Source organism: Anabrus simplex, chromosome 2 (genome assembly GCF_040414725.1).
Source record: "Anabrus simplex isolate iqAnaSimp1 chromosome 2, ASM4041472v1, whole genome shotgun sequence".
In the NCBI taxonomy this organism is placed as follows: Eukaryota; Metazoa; Arthropoda; class Insecta; order Orthoptera; family Tettigoniidae; genus Anabrus; species Anabrus simplex.
This window is the reverse complement of record NC_090266.1, coordinates 622,429,665-622,451,663: the sequence shown is the minus strand read 5'-3', so window position 1 is coordinate 622,451,663 and position 21,999 is coordinate 622,429,665. Positions and strand designations below refer to the sequence as shown.

Below are 21,999 nucleotides of genomic sequence, written 5' to 3'. Positions count from 1 at the left end.
TGAAGTACTTATTTGATTATTGTTTGGTCGGAGGAGCTATACCAGATGAATGGAGAGTTGCTATCGTAGCCCCTGTGTATAAAGGAAGGGGTGATAGACATAAAGCTGAAAATTACAGGCCAGTAAGTTTGACATGCATTGTATGTAAGCTTTGGGAAGGCATTCTTTCTGATTATATTAGACATGTTTGCGAAATTAATAACTGGTTCGATAGAAGGCAATTCGGTTTTAGGAAAGGTTATTCCACTGAAGCTCAACTTGTAGGATTCCAGCAAGATATAGCAGATATCTTGGATTCTGGAGGTCAAATGGACTGTATCGCGATTGACCTGTCTAAAGCATTTGATAGGGTGGATCATGGGAGACTACTGGCAAAAATGAGTGCAATTGGACTAGACAAAAGAGTGACTGAATGGGTTGCTATATTTCTAGAAAATAGATCTCAGAGAATTAGGGTAGGTGAAGCTTTGTCTGACCCTGTAATAGTTGAGAGGGGAGTTCCTCAGGGCAGTGTTATCGGACCTTTATGTTTTCTTATATATATAAATGATATGAGTAAAGGACTGGAATCGGAGGTAAGGCTTTTTGCGGATGATGTTATTCTCTATAGAGTGATAAATAAGTTACAAGATTGTGAGCAACTGCAACGTGACCTCGAAAATATTGTGAGATGGACAGCAGGCAATGGTATGTTGATAAACGGGGCTAAAAGTCAGGTTGTGAGTTTCACAAATAGGAAAAGTCCTCTCAGTTTTAATTACTGCATTGATGGGGTGAAAGTTCCTTTTGGGGATCATTGTAAGTATCTAGGTGTTAATATAAGAAAAGATCTTCACTGGTGTAATCACATATATGGGATTGTAAATAAAGGGTACCGATCTCTGCACATGGTTATGAGGGTGTTTAGGGGTTGTAGTAAGGATGTAAAGGAGAGTGCATATAAGTCTCTGGTAAGACCCCAACTAGAGTATGGTTCCAGTGTATGGGACCCTCACCAGGATTACCTGATTCAAGAACTGGAAAAAATCCAAAGAAAAGCAGCTCGATTTGTTCTGGGTGATTTCCGACAAAAGAGTAGCGTTACAAAAATGTTGCAATGTTTGGGTTGGGAAGAATTGAGAGAAAGAAGAAGAGCTGCTCGACTAAGTGGTATGTTCCGAGCTGTCAGCGGAGAGTTGGCGTGAAATGACATTAGTAGACGAATAAGTTTGAATGGTGTTTATAAAAGTTGGAAAGATCACAATATGAAGATCAAGTTGGAATTCAAGAGGACAAACTGGGGCAAATATTCATTTATATGAAGGGGAGTTAGGGATTGGAATAAATTACCAAGGGAGACGTTCAATAAATTTCCAATTTCTTTGAAATCATTTAGGAAAAGGCTAGGAAAGCAACAGATAGGGAATCTGCCACCTGGGCGACTGCCCTAAATGCAGATTGATTGATTGATTGATTGATTGATTGATTGATTGATTGATTGAAATAGCAAAAAAAAAAATTAATAATTCTATCTGACTCGTAAATGATCCTAAGTTATTTTAAATTATTAGGTTCATTCGTGATAACATCTTCTCCTTCAAAATGAAACTTTAAATTCTTTAAGTAAATGAAATAAATTATGGTATCATTATTTTACAAAAATCTTCTCAAAAAAATATTTAATCACATTGTCCTACTTGTGGATAAGCTCAAATTACATCGTCTCATTCATCAAACATGAGATCCATTGAACTGTACTTTAAAAATTTATTTGTAAGAAATATTAGTTAAACATGTCTCTATCCGACTTCCTTTCATTAAATTACACTTTCCTAATAATTATTTCCATGACTTCCTTCAATATTTGACTGAACAACATGTGAAGTTAACTCTTAACATCTGATGCCTTGAAAAAAATTAACATTACAAAACTTTACAATAACAGTGAACTTTGTCACACGTTTGAAATAATATGCACTTATTCATCGGTGTCGGGTACGTTAATCTTGCCTCAACTTAATTTTAAAATAAAATTCACTAAAGGTTTAACTTCCAGTAAATTAAATCACCTCAAACAACGATGTCGATAACCTGGGTCCAACATGATGAACATGTGGCCAGGTCAAAACCACATTTCAAAAATATCACAAGTCAGTGAAAATCACTACATCACTCACACAACATTCACACAGACACACAAATATTATTTACGTTATTTACAACAAATTCTAGACTTTGACTGTTAGATTTTGATTTTTACCATCCGCACATGAAATATCACGATGACTGTATCGGTCAAAAAATCCATTTACGACTCTCTCAGAGATGTGATGAAAATCTGAGTGATCACTTAGTCAGAGATGATGAAGATTTTACAACATTGGTCATAATAATATCAGTGGTTGACATTTGGAAGAATTGTTGTCTACATATACGCACGTAATACAGGTCAGACATTAGCATCTGAATTCATGGTTCATGAGTCACGACATTATTATTACTTAAATCTACACTCATCAATCAACACGTGCTCTACATTTGAAGAAGTTATGTTCACCAAACACATACTCTTCAAATAAATTCAATAAATGAATTAAATAATTCAGTAAATACAGTAAATGATCCGTCAGGATTCTGCCATGTTCCAGGCTCATATTCTACCTAATTGAGCACATATTAACATCTTACAACAAGATCAAGCAATATTTAAACTCATGACCCTTAATCATTGGTTTAACCCGAGCTGGAATTATTATTATTATTATTATTATTATTATTATTATTATTATTATTATATGTGCTGGATATTAATTTCACGTAAATCAGAGTTCGACAATAAACCAGATGACACTAACACGCATGAAATCCAACAAGATAAATAAGAAAATTTACATTGAAATCCGGCGTAACAAATATGCCATAAATCGGTCCCACATGGCTTCCACATTGAAAATAATTTCAAAATTAAATGATCATTTATCGGTGAGGACAATAATTTTTTAGTAACCCTGAACTGTTAATTGGGACATTTAGAGTAATTATAGAAGACACGCATACAGTCTAGCTACTCTAATAGAATCCAATATTCACTCACACACAACGTGACAACTCTACCATTGCCCATGTGAAAGAAGAATGAAAATATTAACTAATTTTGCAAATCTAATAGAAATACTACCACTAATGAATAAGTAAGCATTATTTCTACAAAGATGAACAGGCAAGACATTATAAATTGGTACTTAAATGTATGATGAAACTGGGTCTCTGCCGATCTGGAATTACTGGATCATATGTTGCTGGTCATCTGCTTCCGTCGTTATCTCCCCATGTTAGATGTTGCCTACATTTTAGTACACCATCGCAGCAACCAAGTTCAGAGCAGAAAAAATGTAGGTTTCCTCTTCAAATAGTTGAAACATCTCGATGAACTCCAGTAAACACGTGGCGATCCTCTTGTTTCTTCTAGAACGGTGAAAGCTGAAACTGACAAAAAAATTTAGTAGATGTTCCACACACAAATACGTCGAGTTTTATAGATGAACTGCATGTAACTTAGCCTGCGAAAATCTGCCAGACTCGTTGACTGTTATACTGTAGGATGGTAGTAGATTTATAATGCAGCAGAGTTGAAGAATTACAGAGCTCAATTATCGAAGTGACAAAGTCCAAGTAGAAAAATGCAAGTAAGAGAGCGTTTCTTCGGAAAACTTGAGTATATAAGTGTTCCTCAAGGTGGGTGTGTCTCCATATCACCTCATAATTAGCCGTCGTCTTACGCCTGATCGGTTACTACAATTCTCGAAATTACTCTCACCAGAAGGTTTTGACACGCGCAAAGCACCTTGCGATGGCCTTGAGAGTTCCCACTGGGGCATGTGATACAGCTGACTGGTCGATTGAAAAATCAATACTTCGCTCTTGGCTGGTAAAAACACAATAAAATGTTTATTGTAAGCCAAATTTTAAGGGGACAATATCTCAATTTTGTGGATACAGCGGTGTTTCAGAAATACTTACAAAAAATTTAGATTCCTCCTACCGTCCGAACTTGCGATGTTTTTAGAGTACACAGATCTGTTCTTTTTTAAATTATTTCAAACAAAACATTTGTACCACAGCCAGCAATCATTCAAGGAATGAAGTATGGTTATGTCATAACTTTCAATGGCATGAATGCGATATTTGAGTGAATTATCTTCATTAGTGTTTTATGCATGTTTTTGTGCGACAGGTATGCTCAGTCTGCTGGAGGGCAAATTAAATCTGATTCCACAGTCAACAATGTCGCTATTTATTGTGACTTGAATGGGTTAATGCAGTGTTGAAGGATAACAGGGTACCTGCAGACTGGAACAACGGTGTTATCATTAGAGCCCGAATTATATATGTAATATAAAAATGAGAAATATGTACATAAATATGCAGCTTAAATTGACAAAATATGTAGTTAAATATGTAATAAATAAAAAAATATGTAACTTAATATCTAAGCTTTATTTGATGTATTCTTGTACACAGAAAAGGAAACAAAACCGAAAAAAGTTAAAAGTACAGATGTTACTCAACCTCTAATTTTAATTTGGAGGCGCAGTTAATAACGAAATATTTTTCCAAATTATCTGCGGTCATCGAATGCCTTCTGTCTGTTAGGATGTTCTTATATATAGAAAAAGACATTTCCACTTCACTTGGTCACTGGCACGTATTTTAGATGAGGAATGATCCTGGAAGATACGTTTTCATTCTCAGGGAACTGCACAGACTCGCCGTTAAGTATTTGTCATACATTTGAAAAAAATATATATCCTGGGGTCTTTTTTAAATCATCATTCAATTTTACTGAAACAGACTCGCCGATTACTCCCAGCACAAGACTCAATTTACTGATTGCAACTTCCACTATAGACATAGATTCATGGAGGGGCAGTCCCGAAATGTTCAGCTTTGTAATGCTGTTTGGAATCCAACTAAAATTGCTTGCGATGTATGCAATCGATGAAGCCACCTTTGAATCTTGAAAGGCACTCATACACTCACACACAGATGCTGCACTTTCAGGAGGAAATGTTTCCACCATTAACATTGCTGCTTCAAAATGTTCATTAAAGAAGTTCACAACTTTTATCCACATTCCCCATTTGGCGCTCACAGGCTGCAGAGGTAGAGGCGCATCTGGTAACAATTTCTTGTAGCACTACACGCGATAGCAAGATTTTCGGGAAACTTTCCTTGTTGATGGTACTAAAACATTCACTTCAGGAAATTTTTCTCTTATGATCTCAGCCACTAGTGATGTAATCCATGTGTCAAACATTTGAAGTGTGCCATATTGGGTCAAACACAGACAATGCAACTGCAGCTTTTAGCTTTTTTAGCATATGGGATCAGGGTTGCCACCGGACAACAAAGTTTCGTACTAAATTTTCCCCTAAGAAGGTACAAGATTTTGGGGAAAAGGTACTAATTTTTTTACAATGGAGTAACATTATTCATAAAGGCAGTATAAACAAACAAATTATATTTATTAAAAATACACATTCATTACATGAGAAATTTCTAATAATAATCAGACCAGCAGTAATGTTGCAGTTTCACCACCATCCTAACACATCCAGTTCCAAGCTGACTACGAGTTGATGTTTAGAATATGAACACTATGAATATTCTCACGCATTTCAGTTCAACATTCACACACACGCGCCTTTTGTTTTCATACACTACCCAAAAGTTGGTTGTCTTTTAGAATATAATCACATGCATTTCACATTTTGCTCTTCTCTTAACTCTTGGAAAACATTGCCAAAGCAATGAACTGTTTTGAAATTTGAACATTTTGGGCGGACGAATGTTTAAGTTTCTCCTTTGTTAGGAGTAGCCTCCGTGGCTCAGGTGGCAGCGCGTCGGCCTCTCACCTCTGGGTTCCGTAGTTCAAATCCCGGTCACTCAATGTGAGATTTGTACTGGACAAAGCGGAGGCGGGACAGGTTTTTCTCCGGGTACTCTGGTTTTCCCTGTCATTGTTAATTCCAGCGACACTCTCCAGTACCATTTCATTTCATCTGTCAATCATTAATCATTGCCCCAGAGGAGTACGAGAGGCCTCAGCAGCTGGCACAATTCCTATCCTTGCCGCAAGATGGGATCTTCATTCATTTCATCCCTGACCCAGTCACTGACTGGAGAACAGATTGCAGTTCTTTTTCTTTTTCTTTGTTAGAAGGAGCCCATTCAACATACAGGATTCGAGTTTGTTTCTCAATTTGGTCTTATTTATAGCAACAGCAGAAAGAAAACCTTTCTATTGCAGCAGAAAATGTGGTAAACAGAGCACTGCCTTCACAAAATTCGTCAAATTTGGAAAGATGTAGTCGCGTACGGGATTTTTCATTTCAAAAGCAAAGCTCCAAAATGTCATAAATTCTTAGTTTTCTTTCAGCGATTCTGTGGACTTGTTTCTTAAGAAGGGACCTTCCAGTGTCTACTCAGTTAAATGTAACACAAGTTCAATAAATATTGTTTAATGGTGTGTGCTTTTACAGGTATATTATAGTGTAATATTTATATTGAGCTTGTGAGTTCGACATACTGAAAAGCTTTTATATTTCTGTGGATTTAGCCAGCCACTATTTCGTATCTAACTTCATAAACACTTTCTGTAATTACAATAGGGAAGTATATAGCTAATGGAATTGTGCTGATAAAACTGCCATCTCTTTTGCAGTTTTCTAGGTTCGACATGGACAGGTTTCTTAAAATAGGATCACAAAATCCATTCTCTTAAAAAACTGTTCGCAGAATTCAACATGAAATTTCTTATCAATTTCTTTCTTATTTTTCTGCTGCAGTAGAAAAGCTTCTACTCTACCTCCGTAAAAAGTACTAGATTTCCATAAAAAGAACTAACGTACCAAAAATGTCCATGAAGTACTAGATCTAGCACTAAAGTACTAAAGGTGACAACCCTGTATGGGATGCAGCATCTGAGTAGAGCACCAGCACTTTTTGTTTGTTAACTGTAGCTCTTGTTATTAAATCGTAAAACTGTAGCATGATTTGTCTCTTCGACTGGTTTGCAGTAAATTAAATAAGACTTACATGGAGCCTCTGGATCCTCTTTACTTGCTAGGAGATTTGCAATGAAATGACCCAAGGCATTGGTCAACTCATCAATGGCAATCCATGTGTATGAATTGTCAAGTTCAGCTCTAATAGTTTCCACCGTGTCATTGTAGCAGGAGTTCAAATAGTTTTTTCGGAGTGTTGTTTCGTCCGGAATATTGAAGTTGCAATATTTGCGTAGGAATCCTTAAAACTTCGGCACTCCTAGTTTATACCATGGTATGTTTGCAGTGACTGCTACCATGCACAAATCTTTATTAAATTAAATTGTAGAATAAGAATGTGCCAGCGCCCCTTGTGTAAGAACAATTTGTTTCTTCAATGGAGAAAGTTTTTTATTTCTCACATGATCAGTTTTTAAATACTGTTCTAACTTTGACTTCATGGAGCACCCAATACATTTGTCACACACTCTGCATAGGACGATTTTACCATCACGTGTAAAGGCTTCATCAGTCGAAATCCAATCTTTTAACTTTAACGCTAGTTTGGATGCGACTGGTGCAGTAGCGATTCACTAACTATGACTCAGAGTATGGTTTGAGCAAGTGTTTCCTTTCACGGCTTGTTTTTGCCAAGAGGTCATTCCAGCCATGGCGTAATTTTAACTTTTTGTCTTTCTTTGTAGTAGCAGTGACATGTCATTGAACCACCCATCACACTATACCATTACTTCTTAAGGGATGTGCAGACCATTATTAAGGCACTTGTCATAACGTGGCACCTAGTTATGTATGCCTTCTTCGTTGGAACAATGCCCTGCCTGTAAGTTAAGCCATGCTGAGTAGCTCAGACGGTTGAGGTGCTGGCCTTCTGACCCCAATTTGGCAGGTTCGATCCTGGCGCAGTCTGGTGTTCTTTGAAGGTGCTGAAATACATCAGCCTCGTGTCGGTACATTTACTGGCACGTAAAGGAACTCCTGCAGGACTAAATTCCGGCACATCGGTGTCTCCGAAAACTGTAAAAAAAAAAAAAGGAGTTAGTGTGATGGAAAGCAAATAACATTATTATTATTAAAACTATTTTTGAGTATTTAATTAAAAATCTTAAATCGATGTAAAATTAGTGAAAAGAGAATTGTTTTCTTTCAAATGTGCGATATCCTTCAAAATATGTGAAATATGTATTATCTATCGAAATACTTATTATGCATTGAAATATGTAAAAATATGTAACTTTAAACTCCTGGAATAATGGTCCTTTTAGTGTGATTTGCCAACATTTTAGCTTTTCTTGTAGCTACGTATATGGGAACAGAACATGTAATTACATATAATCTGGGTAGTTATCATTCCCCTGTTCAAGAAAAAGAAAAGGTTAATGTCTGCAAACTATAGAGGGATAACTCTCCTGTCACATTGGCTGAAAATTTTCGAGAAGATCATTGAGCAAAGGCTGGGAAGCATCATAGAACTACAGTTGCACCACCACCACCGCCGCCACTGCAACCACTGCCACCACCACCACCACCACCAGTGAAACTAAGACGGTGATGATGGCAGTGAACAGAGATGGCCAACCAGCAAGCATGAAACTAACTGACCACCAATTGGAGACCATGAACATTTTCACATACCTTCACAGTATAGTCTCCCAGGGCAACTTAACTTTTTCATGTTAAGATTCCAAAGAAAGCAAAATTAGCAATGTTGAACAGCTACTTCATTCCAGTCTTGACTTACGGTATCGAAACATGCACCCTCTTGAATAGGGACTCGTCAAGACTGCAGGCATCAGTGATGAAGTTCATGAGGTCCACATCGAGGAGGCCAGGATGGACAAGTTGAGAAATAAGGAAGTGATGTTAAAATATTAATTCTTAAAAGGAATTTATATGAAGGTTCCACCTACTCAGTACTTGAGCATTTTACAATTTAAAATTCATGCCAAAACCTAGAACATGTTTCGGCCTTCTTGTGGCCGTCCCCAGCTAGATTCAATTAAATATTTTAATCACTTGGCAGTGACATGTTAGAAATGGGACATAGAGATTAAAACATTTTGGTACGCATTGATATAAATGTGCACATTATTTTATACAAACTGTGTGGTTGGTTGCTTGATTGCTTGGTTGCTTGTTTAAAATGTTCTTGGATTAAACTTTGTCATAACATTTGTTGAAGAGAGAAAAACATATGAACAGATTCTAGGTTGATTGACAGTTGAAGACACAATCTCTGCTATCTTATGTGCTTACAAAGTATTTTTCTGTGATGTCAGTATGGAACCTGATGTTTGATGTTAAAATCTCCAACCCAGCCAGAAATGAAACCCTGGGACCCTCTGAACCGAAAGTGACTATGCTGACCATTCAGCCAAGGGGCCAGACTCTTAGCAGGTAAAACATACCTAACAATGTACAACTTGTCTGCTCAGACCACTATTTCATTGTTAGCAAACAAAACCATTCTAATTACGGAGGGGAGGGCGTTAGGATACATTTCAAACACCATTACAACATACCTCATGTCTTCTCACCAGCGTACAAGTAATAAACAATACAATAGCTGTGTATGAATACTGAGCTATATAAAGATAATTTGTTTCTTAAATTCCTTGATTTGGGAGATCCCCACTGCAGCCCTGAAGATGGCTTTCCGTGGTTTCCCATTTTCAAACCAGGAAAATGCTGGGGCTGTACCTTAATTACGGTCATGACTGCTTCCTTCCCACTCTGTCTTTTCCTATCCCATTGTCACCATAAGATGTATCTGTGCTGGTGCGACAGAAAGCAAATTAAAAAATTCCTCGATCCAATTCAAATAGGATATAATAGGATAGAGATGGAAGTTAATAATAAATTTCGGTTCCTAGACAGATGATGCCTTGTAGTTTCAGTCCGCAAACAGAGATTGCGCCGCAATGCGCATTATGTGCAATACCTTACTATTATCAACAGATAGTGCAGAGGAGCGACTTCCGCTGTAGTGATGCACATCCGGTTATGCTCACCACAAGCCCTCCCTCCCTCCACCATCTATCCTATTCCACCCATCCTTCACCACATCGCCTTACCTACTATGATGATTATAATGCAGTTCTACTATTCCATTCCCAATGCATTATAATTCATATATTTTCATTTTCAAGTACTTGCCATGTCCTAAATAATTATAATGATCTGATGCCCCTAGTTCATATGGCATGCTATGTTATTGAGAGCATAACCTCACACAACAAAGTAGTTTTACTTTGATTGACACATTACCACAAAGCTGATATTATGACAGATAATATACTCCTTCAAAAGCAAGACAGCAGAGCATACCATACGGAAGATATGGGCATCACGTCAGTATCCAAGTACCACATGAAAATAAAAATAACAGAATTAAGTGCACTGAGACAGGAAATATATATAAATAGAATTGGTCGAATAGAAAAGGTAAAGAAATTCAAATATTTGGGTGAGACAATTCAAGAAAATGGTTTAGAAAAATCTGCTATAGAGGAGAGGATACAAAAGATGGAAAGAGCGTATGGTATAACTAAGAATACTTACAACAAAAAGTGCTTATCAAGAAAACTTAAAATAAAGCACTACAACACAGTAGTGAAACCAGAATGCCTTTATGCCAGCGAATGTCTAGCACTGAACTACAAGCTTGATAAATTAGAAATATTAGAAAGAAAAATTATAAGGAAAATATTAGTTCCTCCAAGAATTGCAGAGTTTTGGAAATTAAGAAGTAACAATGAAATTTACCAGAACGTAGAAAACATAACAGAAACAATAAGAAAAAGGAGATTGCTATTTCTTGGACACATTTACAGAATGGATGACAATAGACTAACTAAACGAATCTTCAAGTACCTTTGGGAAAAGAAATCAACTACCACCTGGATTCAAGAAGTCAAGAAAGACCTGGGAAGGAACAACATACGAGAAGAAGAATTATTGAAAAGAAAGATTTTTAGGAAGAAAGTCTTACAAATGGAAGGATTCCAAGGGAGGAAGGAAAAGAAAACAGGCACAAAGTGGACTGAAGACAGGAAAAAGAAACACAGTGAAACAATGAAAGAATACTGGAAGAAAAGGAAAGAACAACTAAGGAGGAACAATTGAAATTGTAACGTGGTCCTTAGAAGGCCAGAACACAAGAAGAAGAAGAACCATTCAGGTTCCAGCCCCTGAGGTGTACTCAAACGGGGAAATACTGGATTTCAGGAGGACTGGCAAAGATATATTTCTAATAAACAAGCACAAGGAACAAAAATTTAATCACAGACATATGGGCACTTGGAATTCAAACAACACACATACTGTAGCATCATGGGAACTTTCGTCTAAAATCGATATTAGTTTGAACAAGGTTAATCGACTGGGTAAAGTCAGTTTCAATGCAATCCAGCAATATTATCTCCATAATACTTGACATTAGAAGACTGATTCTTTGTCAGAAGTGCCCACTGATTGAGGTTAGACTTGAAATACTTCACTTCGAAGCAAACGGCCTTTAAATACAAAAATTGCTCTTTTCATGCACTTGCCTATCATCTACAGAACCTTCCTACAACTATCTACACATTGTGAATGACCTCCAGCACCATCTAAAAATTAGGACTGGAACTCCCTGAAGCTAGCTACAGATTGGAACCATAAGCACCATTAGACTTTCACCGGGGTGATCCAATTTCTATCGCATCACTGCCATCTCTTGAGGATAGACACACCAAATTCTTATGATAGTCTACTTGCTACAATTTAGTACCTCGTCATGTCTTTCATCTTTGAAATCTACCTGATCAGTACAAATTATGTTGTTTCTATTTTGTTCAGATCAGATTCTATTATATGTTACCTGTGAGCAGTCCTCATCTGAGAGAATTATTATAAATTACTTGGTTTACTGTGTATGTATAACCTCTGAACTTAGGGATCCTGCTTCATACATACTCAGTCCTATTATGTTTTTGTCCCTAGCCACAAATGCTAAAGACAGAAGGGAGAGCCATAATGGACATGGGACCTTTGATGAAGTGGCTACAGAGTTTATCGTTGCTATCGTTCGCCAAATCAAGCCGCAGCTTGCTATTGAGGAGAAAATTATTAGATTATTAAGAAGAGAGAGAAATGCACAGGAAGAAATCCACTGTCTTCTAGATCGAGAAAACATCGTAGATGAGAATAATACGAGACAGTACAAACATTGAAAGTACCCCCAATGATAACACGCGACATAAACTACTCATCGCCCATACCAACAGCAAATCGCTTTGAGGTCCTTGGGAATCCAGAAGAAGTTATTACAGCTGATTACGCGGGAGCGAGTCCTAAATAACAGAGTAAATCGAAGGGGGTTAAGTTTAAATTTAGTCTTTTACTGGGAGATTCTTTAGTCAAGAATATGTACTGTTGTCTAAGGGTCCAGGTTAGTCAACGAACACGGATAGTGTACACATACTGGAGAGAAACCGTTCCGCTGCGTCGAACGCAATAAAGCTTGTACAACCGGGGGTAATCTTCTGCAACGTGCATACTGGACAGAGGCCGTTCCACCGTAAAAAAAAAAAAAAAAAATCACAATATGGTGGTTTACAACAAGGACCATTCTACAAAGACACGCATCTCCTCATATGGGATTAAAGAAATTCCAGTGCAGGCAATGCAATAAAACGATCTCCGTAGACTTTCAGCTCCAAACCCTGCTGCCTGTTCATAATGGCGAAAGGCCCTCCCAATGCCAGGATTGTAACAATGCATTTGAAAGAATAAAAGATCTAGCTTCCGAAAACACATGACGCCGCATACTAAAGACAGTCCAATCCGCTGTTAAGAATGCAACAAGCCGTCTACAACTAACAGCAAACTCCGAACACACACTGTTATACATACTGGATTGAGGCCATTCCAGTGCCGGTAATGCAATTAAACGCCTACCCAGCTAGGTAATCTACAAAAGCACCCGCTTTTTCATAATGGAGAAGCACCATCTCAGTGTCAGGAATACAATTAAACGTTTAGTCAAGCCCGTCTCTCAAGCAACACATCATCACTCATACCGGAGAAAGGCCATTCTATTGTAAATAATGCAATAAAGCGTTTGAAGTTAAAGGGTAGCCTCCGACAACACATACTGGAGAAAAACCAAACCCCAGTATGAAATGCAATAAGACGTTTTGTCTACTTAGTAATCTTCGCACCCACTTGCTTCTTCATAAAGGGGAAAGTCTCTCTCAATGTCAGTATTGCAACAAACTATTCGCTAGGCGAAGTGACCTCCGGCTACACATAATGATACATACTGGAGAGAAGTCCTTCTACTGGAAAAAGGACAACCTGCACTCTTCGTTTGGTGTTGCATAGGATATGATCTATACTTCACTCAAACCTGGCGGAAGGTATATGTAAAACGTGACCCAGTTTTGTGGAGACAATCATAAAGGAAGACATTTATTACTTTAAACTTACATCTTTTCACGGTTTCTTGCTTGTAGAGTACTGTACATCCTTTATCCGAGAGGACTAGAAGTGTATATAGTCTTTATTTTTTTTCGTGTGGTGTAGATTATTGATAGTTGAAAAGTTTAGTATGGTTAACTTTTATACATGTCGCCTGTTATGTGTTTGTCATATATCCTAGTATTTCGCTGCCTCATTCAGAAAATCAAGTCGACAAGGCAGTGATGTTAGAAGATCACGTGGCTCGTTTTATATTCTTTTCTGGATAACAGCGCTTAGACAAGAATATTTCAATCGTAAATTATACGGTCACATATACATGTTCGCAATATGGCTAATAATCTTTCCAACGAACAACAATCACATGGTGTACAATGCACGCACTGTGGAAAATATTATCGATCCGATAGGGGCGTATGCATAACATTACCAGAGCTCACCCTGCAGTGCACAGAGATACCCTGGTCAAGAAGCAGAATAAAATCAGCATTATACGAAATTCCCCAGAGAATCGTTAGCCCAATGAAACCACAACCAATACCGCTACTACTCCAGCTCCGAATATGGACGAGTACAACCGTGATCTGATTAAATGGAAATCAAAGTTTTCTGAAAACCTAACAGACGACCACTTCAACGAGGCCGTTAATGACTTTGTCCAATTCTTAGCTTCAGTACCACATATTCTTCCTGGGCCGAAATACCCCGCCCAGAAATATTACGAACTGAGAAAGAATGGCCAACTAAATTTTGCCCAACGTTCATATAGGACCTCTTCAAACCCTGAAAGATCAACGAAAAGGGGAAGAGAGAAGAGAAGAAGGAAGCACATGTATGAATCCACTCAGTTCTACTATTACAATCAGTGGCGAAAAGCCATACGCATTGTGTTTACAAACGAACAACCAATTTGCAGCCTGAAAGAAGATGTATTGCACACATTCTTTTCGGACATATTTTCTAGGCCTAACGACCACAAAAGACCAGAATACCCTCAAAAATGCACTGAGAGTGAAATCATGGAGACCAACGACCTATACAATCCGTTCATATCTAAAGAAGACATTATTCAGGCAACACAGAAAATCAAGATAGACACCGCAAGCGGTCCTGACCACGTAATCGTCCGAGCTATTAAAAACAGCATGATTTCAGAAATAATCGCAATCATCGCCACTAGAATGCTAACAACAGGGTTAGTACCATCGACTTTCAAGAAAGCCTGTACAATTCTGGTTCATAAAGGAGGTGACGTAAACGATCCCAGTAACTGGCGTCCAATTACTATATGCTCAGTTATTAGACGAGTCATCGAGAGAGTTCTTGATAAACAGTTTCGGAACTACATTGGGTTTCATGACAATCAAAGGGGTTTCACCAATACACCCAGTACTTACATAAATACCTCAATTTTGGAAGCCGCTTTACAGCACACTAGGCAAGAAAAGAACGATGCATGCATTATATTTCTCGACGTTCGCAAAGCTTTTGATAATGTCGGACATGCGCACCTCCAGAGCACACTGGAGTCGCTCGGAGTTCCCGAAAAACTGATGAGACTGATAATTGCTCTACAAGAGGGAAACGTAACACAGATACAGACACGAAAACAGGGAATAAAACCCATCAAAATAAATCGCGGTGTGCTTCAAGGCTCCCCTTTGTCACTGGCATTATTTAACATCGCTACCAATCATATTGTGGAAGAACTTTCCGAAGATTCTTTAGCAAGGAATTACGGTTACTCGATTGCAAACGAGGAGCCTAACCTCACTATGTGTTTCGCCGACGATACGGTAATATTTGGGAAAAACACTGAATCTGCTGTCGAACTAACCAGGATCGCCATAGAAAGATTTAAGGAACTCGGCCTGGACATCAGCACTTCAAAATCAGCTTGTCTTTCTATCAAGAAAGGTCGGCTAACGGGAGAATATCATCATTAATGACGACTGTGAAATTAAATCACAGTGCAACGGAAGTGCGATTCGTTACATAGGTGTGAATTTCATCAATGAAATTAAACTGGATCCACAAGCCGTACTTGACAAGACGCGAAACAAGATTGACACCCTTGTTAGCTCACCATTGCTGCAATCTGACCAGAAATTTTCAATTTTAAACAGTTCAATATCACCTACTCTTATTTATCCACTCCAAGTTACTCCCCTAAACAAGATACCTCAATCTTTTCTATCAGATGCGGATAAAATATTAAAGAGTGGAACTAAAGAATTATTACAACTACCAGCAGATGTTCTGGATCACATGGTATACACCGAAAGGAAGTATAAAGGCCTCGGTTTGTTTCGTGCCACTTGGGAAGCCAAACTACAGCATATTAACATCTGTAATAAATTATCGCTTGCAAATAACGGCTACATTAATGCAATCAGAAACTTGGAATAAGAACGTACAATTTGTTTGCAAGATCTAGGCATAGAAATGAATGATCGAGTTATGTCAAAAAATAGCCATCTTCCCAACGTAAGGAAGGTCCGACAGATACGAGACAGAGAAGTTCAGTCATGGACGAAGTTGCCGCACAAAGGAAAGGGTGTTGGACTCTTCCAGGAATACACGCCAGGGAACAAATGGATAAGAGATCACGGAGGCTTATCCTGTGGGGAATGGAGAGAGGCCATCAAGATGACAGCGAATGTGTGCGCCGTTCGCTCCGTGCCAGGAAGGTTCTAGGGCAACACCCTCTGTCGGCGTTGCCACAGAGAGCACGAAACTCTTGCCCATGTCCTGGGAGCCTGCCCTCACGGGGAGGTATTGAGAAATTCCCAACATCATACAATACGACACATGATTGCGACCTCGCTGAGGGATCACGGTTTCACGGTGCACGAACAGGTCTCTGGCCTAGCTACCGATGGGAGTAACAGATGTATTGACATGATAGCCTTTCAACCAGCTAGCAAGCAAGGACTACTCTTAGATCCCACAATACGCTTCGAGTCACACGTTGGCCAGGCCGAAGAGGTGGACGCCTAAAAGAAGTCAATTTACCAGCCAACTGTAAACTATTATAAATATCACCATGACTCGTATATGCTATTTTTAGATTTATTTGGTAATAATATCTTAAATAATAGGAATACATGTATTTTAAGCCAAATTTGTAGACCATATATAGGTTTTTCTTTTGTTGAGAAGAGGAAATAGAAACCCTTGAAGAAAAATAGATTCCATCCCACACTAAATGAAATATACCATGGAAACATTACTTACATTAGAGCATATACCCATGGTAAATAAATAAAAAAACATCAGGTTAAAGAAACTGTCCTAGAGTTTCTGTGAAGATTTTAAGGAATTTTAGCACTTTAAAAATATCTCCTTTGCTCGGTCATTGTCAGCACTGAAACAGCAATGCTCGCGCGGGCTACTATTATAGCCCAGACCATTTCTAATCCGTCTGGCGCCTAAATGACGCACCTAGTCAAGCCGGAAACACACTCGCCAGTTAATTGGAACATTGACAGGCAGCTATGGAGAGTATCAACATTCATAGCAACCAATATACTCTGTAATACAACAAAATAAATGACTGGGATACACCTGTAGCCCACGCGAGTATCCGAGGGTTAATTTAACACTCATGCTAGGCTGAGTGACTCGGATGGTAGAGCACTGACTTTCTGAGCTCAAGTTGGCAGGTTCAATTTGCTCTCAGTTCTGTGGTATTTAAAGGTGTTCAGATATGCCAGCCTTGTGTCAGTAGGTTTACTGACATGTGAGAACACCTGCAGATCAATATTCCAGCACCTCATTGTCTTCAAAAACCATTGAAGTCATTATTAAGTATTATTAATTTACAGTGCGACAATCGTGGATAATGTAGGTTAGTGTATTTCTACTGAAGCGAGGAACAAAAAATTGTACGAGTTTAGTTCAACAGTACATCCAGAAACATTCCTAAAGAACTGTACCTCTGAGATTATCTGGGGAAAATGGACTATACAATATCCAACAGGTACAGACTCCATAAGTTCCTCACCCTCCTCCGTAATGTGAATAGTATGGTTTAAAAAAATTCAAGCTGTTACTTTGAATGGCAGCATTTTTTACGCATGACTAGATTGTGCTGTTGTACTTGGGATATGGAATCCACCGTGCATTAGACCGCACGGTTCATGGATGTACCTAACGCCAAAGCACATTGCAAGCCTGCTTAACTGGATTGAGATTGGCAACTAATCCAGATAGTCATTCACCAGTGCAGCTTGATGTGGTTTGCAAACTGGGCACCCATTGCATGCCTAAAATGCCTGTTGTACTTTTGGAAATCATCATCTATGTACACCTGGTTGGTTCCAAAGCCACGATGAATCCGAACACAGACCATGGCACTGCATCCTCTGCCCTGAAATTCTCATGCCTGTAGGTCTCTGAATTCTCCTTGCTGGCAGTTAGGGCCAAATAATGTTCTTTTAGCAGCCTTGTACTCCATGAATATCCACCAAAGGAAGAATCAACCAACATTTCCATCCTGTTGGAATCTCTGCCAAGTTACTGTTAGATTTGCATCCCATAGACCTCTGGGTTTACAGTCACTTTGATACAAGCACAAGTATTGGAAATACTTATCACTGTAGCTACTGTCATTTTAGTTTGACTTGCATCAAGTTGCTTGACGATTCTTCCTAGACCGAGTGAGTTGGCCGAGCTGTTAGAGGCACGCGGCTATGAGTTTGCATTGCATCCGGGAGATAGTAGGTTCGAATCCAACTTTCGGCAGCCCTGAAGATGGTTTTCCGTGGTTTCCCATTTTCGCACGAGGCAAATGCTGGGGCTATACCTTAATTAAGGCCACGGCCGCTTCCTTCGAACTCCTAGGCCTTTCCTATCCCATCGTCGCGATAAGATCATCTGTGTCGGTGCAACATAAAGCCACTAGCAAAAAAAAGATTCTTCCTAGATTAATATCACTGATTTGGGTTCTTTGAGCCATAGTATTTGTGTACATTCCAGCTTCATGCCAAGTACATGTGCACTAAACAGTATGTTCTGCTCTGGCCACAATGAATTTTCCTTCCTGTTACTGTGTTTACAGCTCCATATCATGTCTTTTAACACAGCAGTTAAAACAGACAGGTGTGAAATGCACCATTATCCTTTGCATTTCAGTAGACCTATAGTTTATTATTGTCCATAATTCTTGCTTTTCCAGAAATACCATGCAAAACATCAACGGGTCAAGAAACCTTTGAGTATGAGGATCTATGAATGCCATGTTGGTATAGCTACAACAGAAGGTCGTGTTGGAACTTACAAGGAATTTGCACAAAATGTCATTCCACGAATTGTTAAACTCGGTATGTATCTTAGTCATAAAACTTTTAAATTATTTTACTTCTTTTGTTGCTTATTCATATTTCTACAGTAGTCCTACAAATACCCTTGAAGTGCAATTTAAGGAACAGTTAAGGAAAGTCTGGGATATAAATAAATGTATGTAAAAGCTTTAAAAAACTATAAGGATGCAGATGGATGAGCAAATCAATTTAGAAAATTAAACAGCTGTATAAAATATGCTTTCTGACTTAAGGCCCTTAAAAAAATACTTAAAGGCCAGATGGACAATCAATGCAGAAAGGAGAATTAATTGTCTTGGTTGGATGTTCTTTTTGGTCTATCATTAACACTATCAGCTGGGACAAGTTATCATGCAGCAGAAGCCTAGTTTTGCATGGTTCATATTAATTTCATCTTGAATGACATGCATGCAGTTGTTGGATTTGCTTTTCAAGAAGAAAGTTTTATTGGCACAGACATGTAAATATTGTACTCTTTTCCTGACCAGAATTTTGAGAGGTTTTTTTTTTTTTTTTTTTTTCAGGTTATAATGCCATTCAGCTCATGGCTATAATGGAACATGCATACTATGCCAGTTTTGGTTATCAGGTCACTAGCTTCTTTGCTGCTTCCAGGTATGTGTACTTTAAGGCAAACTGAAAAATGCAGCATGTTATGTACTGTCTTTTCACAAATAATAATCATAGAACATTAAAGAACACAACCCCTCCCTGCGACCCTACTAGACATTCCCCTTCCAAAACCACACCTACTAACAGTTCTCCTCCTACCCCTACTCCCTCCCCTCAACTCCTAGCACCTCACTCATACAACACAAGGAGCAGTCGCCATACAACCTTAGTTAACACCAAACTGACAAACCGCGGTTGGAGGGGTAAGTAAAGTTCGAGAAACACTCAATTAACTAGCAACACAACTTCCGATTACTTACAAGATTCCTTTTCTTGTTACAGAAATACAACAAGATAAACTGCTTCACAACTTTTGACCTCGATCGTCGATTTACATCCCTTTCAATCATACCTTTTTAAATCTGTAATTTCAACGTATGGTCACCAACGTCAACAAAAGCTATTTATTCAACAGCACTCGCCGAGGTCAAATGACGACAACCATTTAAATTTCATGAAGACCAATATTATCCTCTTACAAGTACAATTATCAAATCGACGAGATTTTTGAATCTTTATAGACTCTTATCCTTAAGGGATATAAAACTCTTTCACCAGACCTCATTGCAAAGAAATTTTCAAATTTAGTTCTTAAGATTGAATTTCGCCTATTTCAAAGATGTTAAACATGCTACTTGTTTTAAGTATTTTAGAATAACTCATTCTACCACAATTTTAATGTATATCTTCTACCAAGCCCATGTTATTATGACATGATCAAAGTTTATATATTTTATGATATTCTAATAGAGTAGGTTTAAGTTATGGAAAAATGTTTCAATAGTTCTGGAGTCATTGTTTACGAACATAACCATTCTTCAAGATTCAGATCTGGCTGATGATGCTCTGTAAGGGAGCGAAACATGTCCCACAAATAACTTGTCAATTAATGAAGATATTTTAAATGTGACAACATTATAATGTATTGAACAGGTGGATTAGAATAAAAACTTTGTTATTACATGTTAATGCTTCGAAATACGGCAGCTTCTCAGCAAAGGGTTCTCATATGGTTGATACCAATCATATATTCACGGACATAAAACAAGACCTTCAAATTCTCCAATTAAGAAAGGGAATCTATTGAATATTTTTGAAAACATTTTTATAAATATTGATAAAAAATGTAACCCGATTTATAATCTGAATGAAATATCAGAAGAAATCAATATACTTCTCGAGGAGATAATCATTATATTCTTTACACGAAGTCACATAAGTAATGCATAACCCCACACCTCTCCCCTCACATCAAACTCCCCACAGCCTCCCCTCCAAGTCGGACCTCAACGGCCTTCGAGTACTGCACTCGGCTTCAACACTTGATGTGAAGTGGACGGCACAGGACGGGCAAGGAGGTGAGTGACCAAATGGGCACACAGTTTACATTTCACATTGAGTTTTTCATTTCCTTTTTAGGCCCATATTGTCAACAACACAACCCAGTTCAACTTGCGTCACTCAATATAAGTCCACCTTTCTTCAACTCATCACAAGATGCTATTTTAAAGTGGCATTAATATTACACTATTTTATGTACACATTCAAGAAGAACATGTACAATATGTTCACAATGTCAGGATAACTATATGATTAATTTAATTCGCATAGCCACTCATATTGTATTATATTTGTGCAATTCCACACATGTAACGACATTTTAACCTGTGCAATAACTGAACTTCATGGTTCACATCATGTTCATGTTTGTGTTATTTTAGGATTAAAGATTGACTAATTTGAATGTGTCCTTACCATATTTCGAATGATTTTGTGTCTGACTGAAGATGTCCCATGAGAGGACGAAACAGGTCTCACCAATATAGTTTAATGTAGTCTTATTAATATAGACTATTACAGTATTGTAATGGTGGAACATTTGTTAAGATTTTCATGAGTGATTATCCATCGTGAAGATGAAGCTGGATGACATTGCTGTCGCATTAATTTACTTTTTTTGCAAATGATTCAAAACAAGGTATATTATCTTTTTTTCTGAAACTTCTTATGAATATTATTTTGAAAAATACTACACTTATAATAATTATAATGAAATAATGTATATATCGTCAACTTTGCCTATAATGAACCTCTAAGGACTCACAGTTGGTTCACTATAGCTGAAGTTCACTATAACCGAAAATCATCTTCTATGCAGAATTCAATTAGCAAGTGACACAAAAATTGATTATCTTAAAAATACTATAGAAACAAGAAGTACAGCTTATTACTGTAGAGACAGTTCTGTTGATGAGATACTGTACATTGTTCATTAAGAAAAAATTCATTTTCATACACTGTATTTGCAGTTATTGAGCCCTGAAGGTCTGTTATTTGCAGCAGCTTACTGAACACTGTTCTAATTAAAATATTCTGTAAATCTTTCTTTAGGGTCTGTGCTTCCTCTACACTAGATTCCACATTATTCACAGATGAAGCACTTTCTTCGTTCCTGTACTCTTCATCTACATCCTCACTGCATTTCATTTTGTTCAGTA

The 21,999-nt window shown here is 37.9% G+C and overlaps 1 protein-coding gene across 1 annotated transcript in view; it reads left to right on the top strand.

Annotated features, from left to right (window-relative positions):
* AGBE (1,4-alpha-glucan-branching enzyme) overlaps window positions 1-21,999 on the top strand; it is a 153,035-nt gene that overhangs the window by 51,447 nt on the left and 79,589 nt on the right. Inside the window, exons 5-6 of the mRNA XM_067139266.2 lie at window positions 18,685-18,829; window positions 19,354-19,444. Coding sequence (XP_066995367.2) covers window positions 18,685-18,829; window positions 19,354-19,444 — 236 coding nt within the window. The remainder of the gene's footprint in view (window positions 1-18,684; window positions 18,830-19,353; window positions 19,445-21,999) is intronic.